This window comes from Nerophis ophidion, linkage group LG09 (assembly GCF_033978795.1).
Source record: "Nerophis ophidion isolate RoL-2023_Sa linkage group LG09, RoL_Noph_v1.0, whole genome shotgun sequence".
NCBI classification, from domain to species: domain Eukaryota; kingdom Metazoa; phylum Chordata; class Actinopteri; order Syngnathiformes; family Syngnathidae; genus Nerophis; species Nerophis ophidion.
Genome location: NC_084619.1, coordinates 16,287,715 through 16,309,381, shown reverse-complemented (window position 1 = coordinate 16,309,381; position 21,667 = coordinate 16,287,715). Strand labels below are relative to the sequence as shown.

Genomic DNA, 21,667 nt, shown 5'->3' with positions numbered 1-21,667 from the left:
ATGTATATCGATGTCCTGTTGGAAAGTCATGTATCGGTTGACTGGAGATCTGTTATAAAATATGGCCGTTCGAGTCTTTCGAGACTTCTGTGATGACGTATAACAAGAATAACATTTTTGCAAAAAGTACGGATAGCAGTTTCATTAGTCTAGAATTTTAACGGTCCACTTGAACCGACCCAATCAGGAGCTGTTACCTAAAAACACTGGTACTCGGTTTGCATCCCTATTTGGAGGAGAATTGTTTTTTAACACTTAGAATCGTATCGCATCAAATTGCATCGAATTGTAATGTTTTACAATTAATTGCTACTGAATCGTATCCTAATCCATATATCCAGATTTATGTCAGATCGGCATTTACGGTAGAGATGTACACCCCTAATATATATATATATATATATATATAAATATATAATAGGGCTGCGAAACTTTGGTGTCCCACGATTCGATTCAATATGGATTCTTGGGGTCGCGATTCGATGATATATCGATTTTTCGATTCAAAACGATTCTGTATTCTTTCAATACATGGGATTTCAGCAAGATCTACTCCAGTCTGCTGACATGCTAGCAGAGTAGTAGATTTTTTTTATAAAAAGCTTTTATAATTGTAAAGGACAATATTTTATCAACTGATTGCAATAATGTAAATTTGTTTTAACTATTAAACAAACCAAAAATATGACTTAATTTATCTTTCTGAAAACATTGGACACAGTGTGTCTTCAAGCTTATGAGATGCGATGCAAGTGTAAGCCACTGTGACACTATTGTACTTCTTTTTTTTTTTTTATAAATGTCTAATGATAATGTAAATGAGGGATTTTTAATCACCACTATGCTGAAATTATAACTAATATTGATATATTGATACTGTTGTTGAAAATATTAATTTTTGTTTCACTACTTTTGGTTTGTTCTGTGTCGTGTTTGTTTCTCCTCTCAAATGCTTTGTTTATTGCAGTTCTGAGTGTTGCTGGGTCAGGTTTGGTTTTGGAATTGGATTGCATTGTTATGGTATTGCTGTGTAGTGGTTTGTTGGATTGATTAAAAAAAACGATAATAAAATAAAAAAAAAAAAAAATACATTCAAAATGAGAATCGATTCTGAATCGCACAACGTATTCGATTCGATTCGTATTCGAATCGATTTTTTTCCCACACCCCTAATTAAATATATATATATATATATATAGATGTGTGTATATATATATATATATATATATATATGTATATATATAGATTCATATATATATATATATATATATATATATATATATATATATATATAGATTCATATGTATATATATATATATATATATATATATACATCTATATATATATATATATATATATATATATATATATATTTATGAAATATGGCTGAAATGATGATTGTTTATTAGATGGTAGATTTTGGATACTCCAGTATCACAGCAGCTGTCATGGAAATTGTTAACTGTTTATATTGGCACCTTATTACTTTTGGATAACTTTATTTCATTTAATAATTGGAGACTGTCAAGTGGAATACATTATTACATTCTCCTTGACCTTGCACTGCTAGATAATTTGTATATTATACTCTGCAGTTTTTAGTGACAAGCCTACGGATTGTTGAGGTAATTAGTGGTTGTTCAGAAAGGAAAAGTCGAACTTTAGACTTATCGTAAAATATGTAAACATCCACTTTAAAATATATCCATCAACTCAGCATACGTGCACACACACAGTAAGTGCACCTGTGGCGATGACACTTGCTCACTTTTTGTTGTCACTTCTTTTGATGTCGCACTTGAAATGTGGCAGTGGAAAGTCAACTTCTGTGCTGTCGTAGGTGATGTCATTCAGCATGACTTCAGCGAGAAGCCCAGAAGGGCACATGCCAGCTTATTAAATTTGTATTTGTTTTAGCTTGGCTCTTGATTAGTTTGCTGTGCCCAAATTGTGCAGGGTTACCTGAAGTTTATACAGCTGTGTGTGTAACTGGAACCAGACTGCCGAGGAGGAAGGCCCTTGGTCAAGCCGATGCGTTCACTCTCTTCACAGCTTGTCATATAGTGTTTATTTGACAGAAGTGTAGCCTCGTGTGCCATAACAAACATGATGACAGAAAGCAGCAAGCTACTTCCATGCGGCGGCCTTCATGACTCACTGGCCGTCTTTCCACTGGGAACTCCAAGCCTGCTGCGTGGCTTGACTGGACCTCGGATAGCATCAGTGGAAGTTATCACGGCATGACAAAAGATGGCTCTCCTTTCAGTTTCACTGACTTGGAAATTGTGCTTAACTACACCTACTGGCTACTTCATTAGGTATGAAAAAATACACATACACAGTACAAAGAGATAGGCATCCTGTAGAGCAAGAACATACAAAAGTGATTTGTGTTTGTTCGTTTCCTAGTTCGCAGAGTATGACAGAGGATTATGGAAATGTATCATTATTGATTGTGGGGAGAAACTAATTGTTGCAGCTAATTGCAGCTTAAATGGCAAAGAAACAAATGCTTCCTCCTCTAAAAAAGTGAAAAACTCTATGGTACTTATCTTTGTGTTGTATGTCAGTCAATTTGTTTCTTCGGCTACTTTTTGGTTCATTGTACAGTTTTTCATCCATCCATCCATCTTTTTCCACCCATCCGAGGTAATGTTGAGGGTACAGCAGCCTAAGCAGAGAAGCCCAGACTTCCTTCTTCCAGGCTACTTTGTCCAAATCCTCCCAGGGAATCCCGAAACATTCCCAGCCCAGCTTGGAGACAGTCTCTCCAACATATCCTGGGTCTCCCCCGAAGACCCCTATTGTTCGAACGTACCCCAAACAATAAGATGTTCAGGAGCCACCTTATTTGGCTCCTCTCGATGTGGAGGAGCAGCATGACTCTGGGTTCTTCCCGAATGATGAGAGTTTCTTATTCTATCTCTAAGGGAGAGCCCTGCTTACACTACAAAGCAAACTCCTTTTGTTTGCTTTTACCCGGAATGTTGTCCTTTCAGTCACTACCCATGACCTAAAGTAAGAGTGGGAACGTAGATTGACCGGTCAATTCAGAGCTTTGCCTTCTAGCGCAGCTCCTACTTCACTACAACGTACAAATGCATCCCTGCAGATGCCACACGTATCCGCCTGACTATCTTACAATCCAGTCTTTCCTCACTCTTGAACAAGGTAATTGAACGTCTCCACTTGGTGGCAGGATTTCATTCTACCCACATTCAGTTGTGAACCAATCTAGTGAGAGCAAGCAAGACCAAGTGGATCAAGCTCGGACATGTGTCATACAAAGACCGGACCACCAAAATCAGGCCACTATTCTTCTGGAGAACTCCTCACAGGATTTCCTGAGAGACATATGTAAAGACGTTCAACAAACTCCCATGCACTGTCAAGGACACTACCGACAGTATAGAGTTGGTCCACAGTTCCACGGCCAGGATGAAAACCTCACTGCTCCGCTTGATTATGAGGTTTGACTATACCGTACCAGTCCCTCTGGATAGACCATAATAGGAAGGAAGAGGAGTGTGATCCCACAATAGTTGAGACACACTCTAAGTTTTATTTTTATTTATTTTTTTGAAAAAGTGGAACCACCACCCTGGCCAAATTCAAAGCATCCCCCCTGAAGTCCACACGATGCTGCGGTCTTGTCAACCTACACAGCCCCACAGCAATCAGAGCATTGAAGAATTCTGGGCAGATCGCATCCACCTTGCGGATCGCATCCACCCCGTGGAGTTTTTCGGCATCCTCAGCTCCAGAGATAGGACAGCCCGCTGTTGAGTACCCATACATGTCTATGAATGTTGTCATTCATCCAGGTCATTGCCATCTTAGGGCATTCAGTCGATTGCAACTGGACTGTTTGGTTTGTCTTAGAATACGTTTTGCCTCTCATCTTAATAAGCTTCATTAGTTTGGGCTCATAGGCTTAGATTGGTATATATATTTTGTACCATCCGTCCTCCCTGTCCATAATCTGTACATTTTTGTTCTCAAAGGAGTGCTGTTTCTCCCTGAGCCGTCTGTGATGTGCCATGCGTTGGCTTAGTGGTTGTTTTGTTTCCCCAATATATGAATCAGTGCATTTATCATTACAATGGATAGCATACACCATGTCTGAGTTTTTGCCTCAGTGACCACCAAAGCTTCACATAGCTTGGCCTGTCCGTACTTGTCAGCTACCTCTGGAGTCCCATGGGCCTAGAAGGCCTGATAAGAATCCTTCTTCAGCTTGAGGGCATCTCTCACCGCTGATAAGATAGTAGTCTACTATTTTTTTAAAGACTGAATATAAAAAGTATTACCAGATTAGAGTAAATCCATTCCATTGCATTATTCCTTAAATTGAACTGGTTCCATCAATGCCATACTTCCAAAGAGGCTGTGTAGTTATTTTGTAATCCTGCTAACTGACAAGTCAACCAACCACCCAAAAGCAATTATAACATTACGATACAATGGTGATAATGCTCAGTTTTGATGAGGAGGTATCGCTTTGTGAACGTTTTTCTGTATTTAAAAATGTAACTGCACTGCATCGTACTAAGAACCACGTCACTGTGGTTACATTACAGAACCTAATCTTAGGTTTATTTTTTTATTCACAATTGTGTTTGTTTGTGCACACAAAACACCTAAAGCTCTCTCTGTCATACAACTAACATTTTTTTAATATTTGAAAGATTATTATGAAGTTGAATTTCCTGTTGAAAACTTCAATTCTCTTTTATAACAGGTGATGGAAGGGGTGATGCCTGCAAGGACGACTTTGACAACGACAATATCCCAGACATCATTGATGTGTGTCCAGAGAACAGTGCCATCAGCTTCACAGACTTCAGGAAGTTCCAGATGGTCCATTTGGACCCAAAGGGAACCACTCAAATCGACCCCAACTGGGTGGTGAGGCACCAGGGCAAAGAGCTTGTTCAGACTGCCAACTCCGACCCGGGCATTGCAGTTGGTGAGGACCACACGTGTAAACTCCCTTACACTAAACTCATGCCAAAGTCGTGTTACAAGGGAAAGTTCATTCTTCTTTTTTTTGAAACCAGGCTTTGATGAGTTCAGTGCGGTGGACTTCAGCGGCACGATGTACGTGAACACAGACAGGGACGACGACTTTGCTGGTTTCGTTTTCGGCTACCAGTCGAGCGGGCGCTTTTATGTGGTTATGTGGAAGCAGATCACACAAACCTACTGGGAAGACAAACCGTCCAAGGCATTTGGCATCTCTGGCGTGTCGCTCAAAGTGGTCAACTCGACCACTGGCACTGGAGAACACCTCAGGAATGCTTTGTGGCATACGGGCAACACTCCTGGAGAGGTAAGCTTTTTTCGCTGTATGCTTTAAAAGCTCTGGCATTCATTTTTATGTTATTATTTTCACATAGGTACGAACTCTGTGGCATGACCCAAAGAATATTGGCTGGAAAGATTACACAGCTTACCGGTGGCACCTCATCCACAGACCAAAAACTGGTTTCATAAGGTAAAGTGTTCACTCTTATTCTGTCATAAATTAACAATTGACAGTTGCTATATTTATTAATAGGAATGTTCCGACCAGGGTTTCATGCTGCCGATTCCGATAAAGATCATCCAAGAATGAGATTGGCCGATACCCTACTGATATCAATCACATGTATTAAGTGTGAATGTAATTATTGTGAGTGCTATTGACATTTTAACTTTATCAACACAATAATATATAATAAACTAGTTCCTTATTTTCGTTAATAAATAATTTTTTTGAGCAAAACAAAGTCAACAGTACACAATAAATAAACAAAAGCAAAAACAATGATAGCTACTGATTTAAATCATTTGGTGTTTCTCCTGTATCCAGGGAATATTTCCCAGTTTGTAAACATTAATAAAAATAGCAACATAATCAGTTCAGTATTGATCATATACTGATACTACCCTTGGTATCAACATCACCAATTTATTGATTGATCCGCTCTCTTACGTGTGGTGTACTGACAGTGACAGTGCTGACACACCAACCGTTGTTATAACATCCTCTCTCAAGACTCTTATTAATCTTGCTCTCGGTGTGTAATATGTTTAGCTTTGTCCTCCAGTGATCGTGATATAGTAGTTGATAGTAATACTTAAGATAATAAAAAATGCAGTTTATTTTCTGTAATGGAGGTGATTATTATTAACTAAGGGGAGCGGCTCCCTACTTTGTAAGGCGACACATACCGTATTTTTCGGAGCATAAGTCGCTCCGGAGTATAAGTCGCACCTGCCGAAAATGCATAATAAAGAAGGAAAAAAACATATATAAGTCGCACTGGAGTATAAGTTGCATTTTTGGGGGAAATTTATTTGATAAAACACCAAGAATAGACATTTGAAAGGCAATTTAAAATAAATAAAGAATAGTGAACAACAGTCTGAATAAGTGTACGTTATATGACGCATAAATAACCAACTGAGTTTTTGCCTGATATGTTAACATAACATTACGGTAAGAGTCATTCAAATAACTATAACATATAGAACATGCTATACGTTTACCAAACAATCTGTCACTTCGTATCGCTAAATCCGATGAAATCTTATACGTCTGGTCTCTTACGTGAATGAGCTAAATAATATTATTTTATATTTTACGGTAATGTGTTAATGATTTCACACATAAGTTGCTCTTGAGTATAAGTCGCACCCCTGGCTAAACTATGAAAAAAACTGCGACTTATAGTCCGAAAAATTCGGTAATTCCGCTGCTAGCCACTTGTCAGCCGGGAGACTAAAAATAAATACAGTCAGAGGGGGTTGCCGTTTTTGATTGGCATTAAAAGGCAATAATTGTAAATGGCGATCAAATACTTTTTCACAAAAATTGACCAATACAGGTAGGTGGCAAATCGATTGGCACATGCCTATTTTTTTTTTTTTTTTTAATTGAATTATATTTATATAGCGCTTTTTCTCTAGTGACTCAAAGCGCTTTACATAGTGAAACCCACTATCCAAGTTACATTTAAACCAGTGTGGGTGGCACTGGGAGCAGGTGGGTAAAGTGTCTTGCCCAAGAACACAAGGGCAGTGACTAGGATGGCGGAAGCGGGGATCGAACCTGCAACCCTCAAGTTGCTGGCACGGTCGCTCTACCAACCGAGCTATACCGCTTTATATATATAAATATTTTTATAATTATATTTGTATAGGACATAGACGCACCTACCTATTTATAACGCTGAAATCACTTTAGATGTATGAATTTCACTACGAAGTAACAATAATAAAGTTTACACCACTGCATACAGCTACCATGCTAATACCGCTCTGACAGACTCATTCCAAATTAGCATTATTGTATTTGTAAAGGCGGGTTTGTTGATATTTCATGTCATTTGTGTCCAATGAGTACGCATCATGCAGACGTTTAGAGTGTTGTGTGTTTGTCATGCTGTTTGCAGGGTTGTTGTGTACGAAGGTAAACAGATCATGGCTGACTCCGGCCCAGTTTATGACAAGACATTTGCTGGCGGAAGGTTAGGATTGTTCGTCTTCTCACAAGAGTTGGTCTTCTTCTCCGACCTCAAGTATGAGTGCAGAGGTTAGTAAACATTTTTTTATATCCTCAGTGTTTGCAAAGTAATAGTTTGATACCCTTACCCTTACCACTTCCTGTGTGGAAGTGGCCAAGTATGTGAAATATAGTTTTTTATCAGTGTATTTCTGTGGTTAGCAGCCATTGCCATCGTACAGCAATACTGAGTGTAAAAATAAAAGCATTGCTGTTTTAAGGAATGAGAAATGTCATAAAACTATTAGTTTCTACTCGGGCTAGGCAAATAAACAATATCAACACATATCGCGATAGACAAGTACGTAATCTATATCAATAAAAAATGCCTTTGATAAAACGTTCAGTATATATATTTTTTCTTTGTCGGACTAAACCCAAAGTTGCAAAGCAAAGTAGCTTGCATGAACAAATGCACTCACTCTCTGGTAACAGAGCAACGCAGGAAGTAATAACTGATCAGTGAGAGTGACATGCTAACAGCCAATCGGATAACTGTATCAACTATCACGTTTGGTTGTGCAATCTTGTTGTCTCGCTGAGTTGCTGCAGGGAGACAATAAATTCTCGAAAAATAGAAAAAGTCACCTCGACATGGTGTTTTAGGAAAAAAATTCTGGTATTACCACACCACATTAGCCGCACTCACCCAAAGCACAGCTGTAACTTCCTGGCAATAGACATGCAGAAAATAGTTCATCTCATGTTTATCTTTGTTTACATTTTTACGCTTTGCACTTTTTGCTACACTTTATTTAGCAATTCTTACATTTTCTTTATTTTTACACTTTCATTGTAGGACAGTATTGTTAGGTTTTCAATTTGATTTTAGAATTTTGTCTCAAGTGATTGTTTGACGGTTTTCAATTGGTGTGTTGACATATCCTTTGCTTTCTGCCTTAATACCTGTAGGGATTATAATCAGAGGAAGGTTGTATTTTTACATACAAAAATTTCTATTCAATATATTTTTCTCCCTGTGATTATTTTTGATAGGTCAAAAAATATATAAATAATTATCAATATTGACCGTGGCAGAGGGGTTAGTGCGTCTGACTCACAATACGAAGGTCCTGCAGTCCTGGGTTCAATCCCAGGCTCGGGATGTTTCTGTGTGGAGTTTGCATGTTCTCCCCGTGAATGCGTGGGTTCCCTCCGGGTACTCCGGCTTCCTCCCACTTCCAAAGACATGCACCTGGGGATAGGTTGATTGGCAACACTAAATTGGCCCTAGTGTGTGAATGTGAGTGTGAATGTTGTCTATCTGTGTTGGCTCTGCGATGAGGTGGCGACTTGTCCAGGGTGTACGCCGCCTTCCCCCCGATTGTAGTTGAGATAGGCGCCAGCGCCCCCCGCGACCCCAAAAGATAATAAGCGGTAGTAAAAGGATGGATGGATGGACCGACATAAATCTCTTATATCGTGATACCGTTTTCAACCATATCGCCCAGCCCCAGTTTTTGCACATTATGAATGACATTGCATCCTTTCCACTTGCCACAATGCACTGACACCCTGGATCTCTGCATTTTGATTGACTTATTGGCAAACCTGGCATTCCACACAATACTCCCACATTTAGATTTTTCCTAACTCCTGTATGAATAAACGGACAAACTGGACACTTCATTAGGCACACTCAAATGAAATCCAATAAAAGAGCTGTACCAAAAAAGTCTTCCTTTACAACAAGAATGATCACCATTAATTTGTTGCCAGTACCTCTACCAAAGAAAACTACTAGGGTGACTTTTTAATGATGTTGCAGGAGTAATGAGTCCCAAAAATGTGAGCACCTAAAGTGAGAACATTCTATCATGTTCTGTATTTGTTTGTTCAACTTATGTGAGAATTCATGATGAAAAACCTCTTTCCTTGGACATACAACCCTTAGCTAAATACGCTTACCACCACTCTACGAATTATAGCTTTGTAAAGAATCAGGCTTTGCTACATGTCCTAGATATAAAAGTCATACAATGTTTTATTTTCCATCCATCCATCCATTTTCTACCGCTTATTCCCTTTTGGGGTCGCGGGGGGCGCTGGCGCCTATCTCAGCTACAATCGGGCGGAAGGCGGGGTACACCCTGGACAAGTCGCCACCTCATCGCAGGGCCAACACAGATAGACAGACAACATTCACACTCACATTCACACACTAGGGCCAATCTAGTGTTGCCAATCAACCTATCCCCAGGTGCATGTCTTTGGAAGTGGGAGGAAGCCGGAGTACCCGGAGGGAACCCACGGATTCACGGGGAGAACATGCAAACTCCACACAGAAAGATCCCGAGCCTGGGATTGAACCCAAGACTGCAGGACCTTCGAATTGTGAGGCAGACGCACTAAACCCTCTGCCACCGTGAAGCGTATTTTATTTTATATTTTGCATATATTAGCCAAATGCAGGATTAAAATGTGTGAGACGAATTAAGTGTACACTTTGGAGACACAGCTCCTTGCATTAAAGCTTCAGACACACAAAGTAGTAGGGCTTACTAAAAGCACTTTTAAACAGTGTCAATTCCAGCATCAAGGATGCATTTTAGGCAACACAGTATAATGGAACATTGACACTGCTGTTGAAAAATTATTGAAAAATAGTTCATATGGGACATTTAACCTCAAAGAAGAAAATATGTTTTCAAATCAATCGAAGCACACTTGTCAACCAAACAGGTGACAAAGGCTGACTTTTTTGTCCTTTCAGTAATTTTTGTACGTATTTTGGTGATAATTTCTGTTGTTTCAGTTCATTATTAATAATGTTTCATGTTATATTTTAAAATGCTCAATTCTTTCAGAGATGTATGATATACTGGCAACTATTAGATAATACCATAAAGACAAACAGGACATAAAAGGACATAAAAACATTTTGGATTCATTTTTGTTTTACTTTTTTACTCACATCTCTCAATCAACTTCAACCCGTAACAACAATACCAAACATGTGATGTTTGTTTTCCCATTTTAACCATTTGAAGGTATTTTGATTAAATTATGTCATAGATTTCATTTAATGCACATTTACATAACATGAGTCATTTTGCTCATTTAAACCTGTTACATTTTCTGATCACAGAGAGCATTCAAAGGTGTCATTGTTTTAAAAATGTATTACATGTTTGATATTTTTGATGGGGACTGATTTTTTTTTTTTTAATTTTGGGGGGAAAAAATCCTCAATGTTTTTACACTCTTTATAGACTTCAAAACCTTTATGTCCTGATTGGCTTTGAAGATACGGTAATTAAAATTGAATTTCCCCAGAGGTTTAATAATTGCACAACAATATTTTTCTTAGTGAGTAATGGTTTGATTTTTGTGTAACTAAATTCAAACGTGCAGTAAGTGCGTTTTATACAGCACTTTTCATTGGCTGTAGTGTATTCTTAACATCGTAGCCTTTCTCAAGAGAATATTAATTATACTGTGTTTGGAAATGACAAATGCTACTTATTGGGATACAGTGCATTCGTAAAGTATTTACACTGCTTCACTTTTTCCACATTTTGTTATGTTACAGCCTAATTCCAAAATGGAATTAATTAATTTTTGTTCACACAATTCTACAGACAAGACCCCATAATGACATCGTAAAAAGTTTTTATTTTTTTATTTTTTCAAATGTAATAAAAAAAAAAATAGAAAATCACATAAAAAATATGTATTTTCAGCTTTTGCTCAATACTTTGTTGATGCATTTTGGCGTGAATGCCAGGCATCATATTTGGAGGAAACCTGGCACCTTTCATCACCATGCCAATACCATCCCTACAGTGAAGCATCATGCTGTGGGGATGTGTTTTAGTGGTAAAACTGGGAGACTAGTCAGGATAGAGGAAAATATGACAACAGAGATCTATTGATTCCTAATTTTTATAAAACTTGAGGCTGTAATTGCTGCCAAAAGTGACAAACTAGTGAGCAGAGGCCATGAATACTTATATACATGTATTTTTATTGTTGTTTTTTTATTTTTGATAAATTTGAAAAAAAAAAAAGAACTTTTCTCATTCTCCTAATTGGGTATTGTGTGTAGAGTTTTGAGGACAAAAATATATTTTTTCAAATTTGGAACATAAAATAAAATAAATGTGGTAAAAAAGTGTAGCACTGTGAATACTTTTCACTGTATGTTCCTGTGTGTATGTAATGTGAGCACATCTCTCGTAGCCAATCACAGGGAAAACTCTTAAAACATGTCTTTTTAATACTCAGATGAGATGGAGTTGCCGACTGGGTTGCCAAGGTAACGTCGTGTGTGTTACATGTTGTTTTGTTGTCCAAAACTGGAATTTGTCGTAAAAAAAAAAAGTCCTGCTTTGGTGTTTTTGCACTCGTCTGCTTCTTTGTGTACAATGCACCACCAGATGCATTGGGGAAGACCTTGTGTGTTTGTGTGCCTGTGTGTGGGTGTTTTAGTGTGTGTGTTCCAAGGACTTCCAACTTTCTATCCATTATTTAAAAGTGGAAAACCTTGCAGTCTTCTTGCAATCACTCACGACGAGTGCGGCCCACTTTGACTTTTGCCAGTTGTTGTGCATTTTGATTACAAACACGCAGCTAATAGCCGTTATTTTCTCCATGTTTCCGCAGATAACTGAATCAAGATGGCAAGCGGGCGAGCTTAAAGTAAACAGTGTGTGGTCACTGAATACATTTCTACATATATGAGAGACTTTCCATGCGTTTCCAGTGGAGAGGAAATTAGGACTCTGATTTCCTGTTGTCCGGGTGACTTGTATGTATACTTTTCCCTCGCTGGAGGTGGGGGGTCAGAGGATCTGACATGAATGAATATGACAAAAACTATGCAGAATATTTCATTATAACTAATGTACGTATGACTACATTTAAAAAAAAATAATTGTACAACCACTTAGAGTCTGTATGTGTTTTTCTACAACCCAAGTGGGATCTTTTTTTCATGGCTTGTGTACAGTATGTGACAGTATCTGTAACCAAAACATAATTTTACTGTTCTTTTTTTTCTTAGCATTTCGCTCATTCTTTTCATCCTGAATGCATTAATGGAGGACATGAATGAATGTTGCTTTTTTTTTATAGTAAAGGCCAAAGATGTTTATACTTAAAGTCTGTATTATAATTCCATTTGTAAATTATTTATGCTTGTTTTTTGTTTGCATTTTTTTGCTAGAGTTTGTATATAATTATTTATTTGTTTACACTGACAAAGCGCGTAATTAAGAGTCCTAAATGTCCACAAGAGAGAATAATCCATTTAAGGATGTGATAATAATTTCCAGGCAAAGGTTTACTAAATTTGTCCGCCAGCTTGCACCGTTCGCTTAAATGCAATTTAGATGCTTGTTGACTTTGACAGCAACATTAGTTTACAAGGAAGTGAAATCATCTGTTTTTAAGGGGGGTTTTTTTCACCTTAATTCTCTGGAACATCATGATGGAGACATTAACACATTAACAGCTCGGAGTCTGGGGTTTTTACGTGCAGTCATTATGTGTAATGGCCTCATTAGCAGTGTGAATAATCATGGTAACCATTCCTAAAAATAAAAGAAAGTTTATTTGTCTGGGTAAAAAATTAGTTTATGTCTTCTTCCAGGTTTGCTTTGCAATTTCCCATGCACAAATTGTCAATGTTTTTGTAGTGTTTTATGAATAAATCACTTGTACACTATTTTGTTAAGAATCTTATTGAATGTATTTAACAATCTCTCTCATTTTATTTTTTAGGAATTAGCACAACAATTGTATTCCTCTATTTTTCAGGAATAACATTTGGACAATGGACAATTGTAACTATAACCACCATTTTTAACACTGAGATGAAACACATTTTCATGTGGCGTCCTCAAAATGCCTTCTCTGGAGATCCTGCTTTTTTTGTGGCTCACTTTTAAATAAATAAAAAACATTGATGAACAGCAGTGAGACCAATGTGTATATGCCTGCGTCCTGACATGCCCTTAGACCGGGGATCAGCAACCCGCGGCTCTACAGCTGCATCCGGCTCTTTAGCGCCGTCCTAGTAGCTCCCTGGACCTCTTTCAGAGATGTGTGAAAATTGAAAAAGAGGAAGAAAAAAAAAAAGTGTTTTAATAGATTTTCTGTTGGAGAACGAACCTGACACGAACCTTCCTAATTGTTAGAAATCCCACTGTTTATGTTGTACATGCTTCACTGATGAGAGTATTTGGCAAGCACCGTTTTGTCCTACTAATTTCAGCGATCCTTGAACTCATCGTAGTTTGTTCACATGTACAAATTTCTCCGATGCTGCCACAGAAAGACATGTTTTTCTATGCCACTCCTTCTTTGTCTCATTTTGTCCACCAAACTTTTTATAATGTGTGTGAATGCACAAATGTGTGCTTTGTTGATGTCATTGACTTGTTGGAGTGCTGTCCATCCATCCATCTATTTATCAGGCAAATTTCATCAATCCATGACTGCAAGCTAATCGATTCTAACATACTATTTAGGCGAGCTGTATGTACATATTGCATTATTATGCCTTATTTGTAGGTACATTTGAGCTCAATTAATGTCCTTTACTTATGTCCTTTGTCTCATGACACATTATCTGTATGTAAGATTGGCTGTTATAGTTGTTTGTGTGCCATGTTGTTCCAGACCACAGCAAACGTTACCCAGCTTGCAAAGATTGTAATAAATCCATTGAAAGAAGACAGCCGGCCGTTTCGTTGAACTTTGACACACATATCTATACCTTTGGCCATTCTAAGTCAGTCATTACCAGAAGTTATCTCATGCTGTCAGAAGCCTCCATTTTACTTTTTTTTTTTCTATGTTGCAAAAATATGTAGAATGAAAGTTAAAATGTAACATTTCTGTCAACGAAGATTTGCGCCACCCTTGGATAGCAGGCTAATATAGCTTCTATAGACACTTACATCATGTGTTGCCTTCATTATAGGGCTTTTAATTTTTTGCGGCTCCACACAGAATTTTTTTCTGTATTTTTGGGTTGCCGACCCCTGCCTTAGACAAACGATGTGGTATGCTTTGGATTAAATCTAAATCTTGAATCTTACATTTAGATTTAGATTAAACATTTAGGTTTAGAGGGCAGCACGGTGGAAGAGGGTTCTAGTGCATGTGCCTCACAATACAAAGGTCCTGAGTAGTCCTAAATTCAATCCCAGGCTCGGAATCTTTCTGTGTGCAGTTTGCTTGTCCTCCCCGCGACTGCGTGGGCTCCCTCCGGGTACTCCGGCTTCCTCCCACCGCCAAAAAACATGTACCTGGGTATAGGTTGATTGGCAACACTAAATGATCCCTAGTGTGGGAATGTGAGTGTGAATGTTGTCTGTCTATCTGTGTTGTCCCTGCGATGAGATGGCGACTTGTCCAGGGTGTACACCGCCTTCCGCCCGAATGCAGCTGAGATAGGCTCCAGCACCTCCCGCCACCCCAAAAAGGGACAAGAGGTAGAAAATGGATTGATGGATTTAGGTTTAGATTTAAGATATATTGCAATGAGGTGGCGACATGTCCAGGGTTTTGCCTATTTTTATTTTATTTATTTATTTTTTCTGTTTAGCCCAAGTTCAGCTCCCTCAGCATTTTAGTGCCCTTTTATGCCAAACCAACTGCTATTACCTATTGGTACCTGCTGTTGAGGTCTGCATCGGTCCCGAAATGTCGAAATCAAACCGAAGCATTGAGGAGATATTTATAAATCTATCATAATTTCCCGAAAGTGCGGTTTGGAATTTGCCTCCTTTGTGACGTCAGCCCCATCTTTTGGTTGCTTTGTCCATTTTTTCTAAAACAATCACAGGGCGGAATGTATCCCTCTGTGGCCAATCACGCAACCGGATCTATCTTTCCAAACACCTGTCAATCTTTTGGCTGCCCAATCACAGAGTGAATGCACACATGTCCCGCCCCTCCGCGCGCTTCTTCCGGAGCCACCACTCTTAAATTGAAAGGTAAGCACCTTTGTGTTGATCAATTTCGCCTTTTTTTTGGCAGCAACCGATTTGTTAGTATTGTTCCGTACTATGCTACTGTTATTTTACCCTTCTTTTAACCGTATAATGTAGTCCAAACATCCTAAAAGTTACAACGACGCAGGTAACAAGTTATTCACCAAGGCAACGAAAGGGATTTATTTCGTGTCAAAATGTATATTGAAAGCCTATTGCTGGGCTGCTACTGACGTCACGTCCGGCTCACGTCCCGCCCAATTAATACTTGCGGTGGTCAATCTGCCTTTGTTTTCAATATAGACTCCATTTCAATCAATGTCAATGTTACTCCCTCCGCGGTCTTAAAGGCCTACTGAAACCCACTACTACCGAGCACGCAGTCTGATAGTTTATATATCAATGATGAAATATTAACATTGCAACACATGCCAATACGGCCTTTTTAGTTTACTAAATTTCAATTTTAGATTACCCGCGGAGTTTCTTGTTGAAAACGTTGCCGAATGATGACGCGTGAGCGTGACGTCTCGAGTTGGAGGGGACAAATTAGCGCAGCGCCACTAGCGGCTTAAAGTCGTCTCTTTTCATCGCGCAATTATACAGTATTCTGAACATCCGTGTTGCAATTTGTTCAATTAATAATGTAGTCCAAACATCCTAAAAGTTACAACGACGCAGGTAACAAGTTATTCACCAAGGCAACGAAACATCTCTGCGCTGCTGATCCGCCTCCGCTTGGGATGGTTTCCTGCTGGCTCCGCTGTGAACGGGACTCTCGCTGCTGTGTTGGATCCGCTTTGGACTGGACTCTCGCGACTGTGTTGGATCCATTGTGGATTGAACTTTCACAGTATCATGTTAGACCCGCTCGACATCCATTGCTTTCCTCCTCTCTAAGGTTCTCATAGTCATTATTGTCACCGACGTCCCACTGGGTCATTATTGTCACCGATGTCCCACTGGGTGTGAGTTTTCCTTGCCCTTATGTGGGCCTACCGAGGATGTCGCGGTGGTTTGTGCAGCCCTTTGAGACACTAGTGATTTAGGGCTATATAAGTAAACATTGATTGATTGATTGATTGAAGTCAAAGTAGAAAGATGGAGGTGGGAAGCTTTAGCCTTTAGCCACACAAACACACGGTGTTTCCTTGTTTAAAATTCCCGGAGGTGAAGCTTTACTATGGATCAGAGCGGTCAAGCGAACATGGATCCCGACCACTTGTCAACCGGCAGGTTTCGGTGAGAATATTGTGGTAAAAAGTCGCCTCTTACCGGAGATCAGCGGAACTCCTGTCGTGACTAATTCCCTGAAAGACTGGTGTCAAGACACCCGTGGACACACCCCACCGACTATCAGGTACTATATAATCTCACTAAAACACTAGCAACACAATAGAAAGATAAGGGATTTTCCAGAATTCTCCTAGTAAATGTGTCTGAATCGCTCACAATGCAAATCGCCCTTTTTTTTTTTACTTAATTTTTTATTTTTATTTTTTTCTACTCCTTCGCTATCAATATCCTCAGCAACAAATCTTTCATTCTTGCTCAAATTAATGGGGAAATTGTCGTTTTATCGGTCCGAATAGTTCTTTTTGTTGGAGGCTCCAGTTATAAACAATGTGGGGATGTGAGGAGCCCCCACCCTTGTGACATCATCGTCGGCGACTTCCGGTAAAGGCAAGGCTTTTTTATTAGCGACCAAAAGTTGCGAACTTTATCGTCAATGTTCTCTACTAAATCCTTTCAGCAAAAATATGGCAATATCGCAAAATGATCAAGTATGACACACAGAATGGACCTGCTATCCCCGTTTAAATAATAAAATCTAATTTCAGTAGGCATTTAATCAAGGCTTAAGTTGTTTGTTTTGCTCACGGACATTTATTTTAGCCACGTCTCCGTCGATGCCAAATATGATGCCGTCAGAATGAATAAAACAAGCGAACAGAACTTACAATTAGTCTGACATCCCAAAAAAAAGAAAACACATAGATTTCACATACATATCAGAAGTAATTATACTTCATTAGCCTCATAAACTCCAAAGGAATAATGTTTATTCTCCATTAACGTCTTCCACATCAAACACTTGTCATCTAATGCCGCTTCCTGAATTAAAGTTAAAGGCCTACTGAAACCCGCTACTAGCGACCACGCAGTCTGATAGTTTATATATCAATGATGAAATATTAACATTGCAACACATGCCAATACGGCCTTTTTAGTTTACTAAATTACAATTTTAAATTTCCTGCGAAGTTTCCTGTTGAAAACGTCAAGGAATGATGACGCGTGCGTTTGATGTCTCGGGTTGTAGTGGACATTTATTTCCAGCCCGATCCAAGCTATAATTAGTCTGCTTAAATCGCATAATTACACAGTATTCTGGACATCTGTGTTGCTGAATCTTTTGCAATTTGTTCAATTAATAATGGAGACGTCAAAGTCGGAAGATGGAGGTGGGAAGCGGTGTATTGCAGCTGCCTTTTGCCACAAACACACAGCCGGTGTTTCCTTGTTTAAAATTCCCGAAGGTGAAGCTTTACTATGGAACAGAGCGGTCAAGCGAACATGGTTCCCGACCACATGTCAACCGGCAGGTTTCGGTGAGAAAATTGTGGTAATAAGTCGGCTCTTACCGTAGTTATAAGCGGAGCTTGCATCCTCCTGCAGCTGCTGCGGACTATTACCTCCTGCCACCGGAGACACTGACTGTCACCAAACCCGTGGCCACACCCCTCCGACTTTCAGGTACCATATAATCTCACTAAAACTCTAATAACACGAGCAGATAAGGGATTTTCCAGAATTATCCTAGTAAATGTGTCTAATAACATCTGAATCACTCCCACTGTCTTCGCCTTTTTTTTCCTTTTTTTTCTAGTCCTTTTACTATCACTATCCTCATCCAAAAATCTTTCATCCTCGCTCAAATTAATGGGGAAATTGTCGCTTTCTCGTCCGAATCGCTCTAGCTGCTGGTGGCTATGATTGTAAACAATGTGAGGATGTGAGGAGCCCTCACACCAGTGACGTCACGCGCACATCGTCTGCTACTTCTGGTGAAGGCAAGGCTTTTTTATTAGCGACCAAAAGTTGTGAATTTTATCGTCAATGTTCTCTACTAAATCCTTTCAGCAAAATATGGCAATATCGCAAAATAATCAAGTATGACACATAGAATGGACCTTCTATCCCCGTTTAAATAAGAAAATCTCATTTCAGTAGGCCTTTAAAGTTAAAGTACTAATGATTGTCACACACACACACTAGGTGTAGTGAAATTTGTCCTCTGCATTTAACCCATTCCCATGTTCACCCCCCCAGGGAGGTGAGGGGAGCAGTGGGCAGCAATCAATCAATGTTTTTTTATATAGCCCTAAATTACAAGTGCCTCAAAGGGCTGCACAAGCCACAACGACATCCACGGTTCAGATCCCACATCAGGGCAAGGAGAAACTCAACCCAGGGGAATGACAATTAGAAACCTTGGAGAGGACCGGTTTCCCCTGCGATGGACGTTGAGTGGATCTAGCATAATATTGTGAAAGTCCAGTCCATAGTGGATCTAACATAATAGTGAGAGTCCAGTCCATAGTGGGGCCAGCAGGAGACCATCCCGAGCGGAGACAGAGATGTCCCCAACCGATGCACAGGCGAGGGGTCCAGCCCGCGTCCGGACTCTAGACAGCCAGCACTTCATCCATGGCCACCGGACCTGTGCCCCTCCTCCACAAGAAGAGGGGGGCAGAGCAGAAAAGAGAAGAAACGGCAGATCAACTAGTCTAAAAAGTGGGTCTATTTAAAGACTAGAGTTTACAAATGAGTTTTAAGACGCTTCTATTGAGGTAGCATCTCCAACTGTTACTGGGAGGGCATTCCAGAGTACTGGAGCCTGAATAGAAAACGCTCTATAGCCCGCAGACTTTTTTTCGGCTCTGGGAATCACTAATAAGCCGGAGTTCTTTGAACGCAGATTTCTTGCCGGGACATATGGTACAATACAATCGGCAGCGGTACCGCGCCCGAGATCCGTCACATTTTAATTGTCCACCCCCAACAACGTGACCAAACCGGAACAAAAATACATTTCCCTCTCAATTTACATGGGTTTGTAACAAAAAAAAGTTAACATTACCTTGCATGATTTAACCCAGGGAAATACCTTTTTAATCACACTACGTGTATAATATTAACTTATATTTATGCATTGTAGGGCTGGGCGATATATTGATATACCCGATATATCACAGGTTTGTCTCTGTGCGATATAGAAAATGACTATATCGTAGGGGTGTTACGGTACGTGTATTTGTATTGAACTGTTTCGGTACAGGGGTTTCGGTTCGGTGCGGAGGTGTACCGAATGAGTTTCCACAGGACATATTAAGTAGCGTAAACAATACTCAAAATGCTGGACATTTGAGGCATTTAAGAAACTCTGCCCCGACAGCCCCGCAAAAGAGCTGCTAGCACCGGACATGTCCTCTTTTGCTAGCAGCGACCGGTCTAGGATAGACTGACCATACGTCCTCTTTTCACCGGACATGTCCTCTTTTGTGGGGCTGTCAGGGCAGAGTTTCTTAAATTCCGCAAATGTCCGGCATTTTAAGTCATGGTTGCGTGTATTAACATTGTACGTTCAGGGTTAAGAAGGGGTTAAAAAACAAAACAAATTGTGCGTGGAGCAGCAGCAATCGTGAGGGAGGGGCAGAGAGCCAGAGAGTTACGATAAACGCGCATGCGTCTCCAGGCTCTGATTTTTATCCATTGATGTATCAGATTTAATTTTTTTTTATCTCTTGCGGGGGTGTCAAAAATGTGCTCCGGAGGCCATTTGCGGCCCACAGCTAATGTTTTAAAGGCCCACGGCACATTCTAAAAATACTAATAAAATAAACAAAAACATAAAAGTGAAATAAAAAAGCTTGAAGGTTAAATGTAATTTATAAAAAATTGCAATGTTGCCTTAGAAAAAAAAGCTGGGTTTTTTTCTTTCAAACTGTCATTGCGCAAAACATAATATTTAATCAAAATCAATGTTATTATGAATAATTGACCTATCCAAGGTTCCGATTACTTCACATCAAATATTCCACTAAGAAAAATATTTTTGGTGGAAGATTTTGCAAATTTGGTAAATAAATAACCAATCAATCAATCAGTTTACTTATATAGCTCTAAATTACTAGTTTCTCAAAGGGCTGCACAAACCACAACACAAACCACTACGACATCCTCGGTAGGCCCACATAAGGGAAAGGAAAACTCACACCCAGTGGGATGTCGGTGACAATGATGACTATGAGAACCTTGGAGAGATCTAAAACACACGTACGCGGATCTAAAACACATGTACGCGAATCTAATACACACGTACGCGGATCTAATACACACGTATCGGATCTAAAACACATGTACCGGATCTAAAACAAACGTACAATGATCTAAAACACCTACCGGTTCTAAAACACACCAATCGGATCCAAAACACACGTACCGGATCTAAAACAAACGTACAATGATCTAAAACACCTACCGGTTCAAAAACACACCTATCGGATCTAAAACACACGTCCCGAATCTAAAACAAACGTACAGTGATCTTAAACACACGTACCGGATCTAAAACACACATACGTGGATCTAAAACACCTGACGCGGATCTAAAACTCATATACGAGGATCTAAAACACACGTACAAGGATCTAAAACACATGTACGTGGATCTAAAACACCTGACGCGGATCTACAACCTACCTACGCAGATCTAAAACACATCTGCGATGATCTAAAACACACGTACGCGGATATGAAACTCATGTACGCTGATCTAAAACACACGTACGATGATCTAAAACACACATACGATGATGATCTAAAACACATACTGTACAATGATCTAAAATAAATGATAAATGGGTTGTACTTGTATAGCGCTTTTCTACCTTCAAGGTACTCAAAGCGCTTTGACACTACTTCCACATTTACCCATTCACACACACATTCACACACTGATGGAGAGAGCTGTTATGCAAGGCGCTAACCAGCACCCATCAGGAGCAAGGGTGAAGTGTCTTGCTCAGGACACAACGGACATGACGAGGTTGGTACTAGGTGGGGATTGAACCAGGGACCCTCGGGTTGCGCACGGCTACTCTCCCACTGC

The 21,667-nt window shown here is 39.6% G+C and overlaps 1 protein-coding gene across 2 annotated transcripts in view; it reads left to right on the top strand.

The window, feature by feature from the left end:
• Positions 1-13,467, top strand: part of thbs2a (thrombospondin 2a) — a 38,486-nt gene extending 25,019 nt beyond the window's left edge. The window contains exons 18-23 of one of the 2 annotated variants that reach the window (XM_061910425.1): positions 4,742-4,969; positions 5,061-5,332; positions 5,400-5,497; positions 7,440-7,579; positions 11,777-11,807; positions 12,155-13,467. In XM_061910425.1, coding sequence (XP_061766409.1) covers positions 4,742-4,969; positions 5,061-5,332; positions 5,400-5,497; positions 7,440-7,579; positions 11,777-11,807; positions 12,155-12,158 — 773 coding nt within the window. In that variant the 3' untranslated portion in view covers positions 12,159-13,467. The remainder of the gene's footprint in view (positions 1-4,741; positions 4,970-5,060; positions 5,333-5,399; positions 5,498-7,439; positions 7,580-11,776; positions 11,808-12,154) is intronic. The other variant, XM_061910426.1, reaches the window with a different exon arrangement.
• Positions 13,468-21,667: the final 8,200 nt, after the last annotated feature.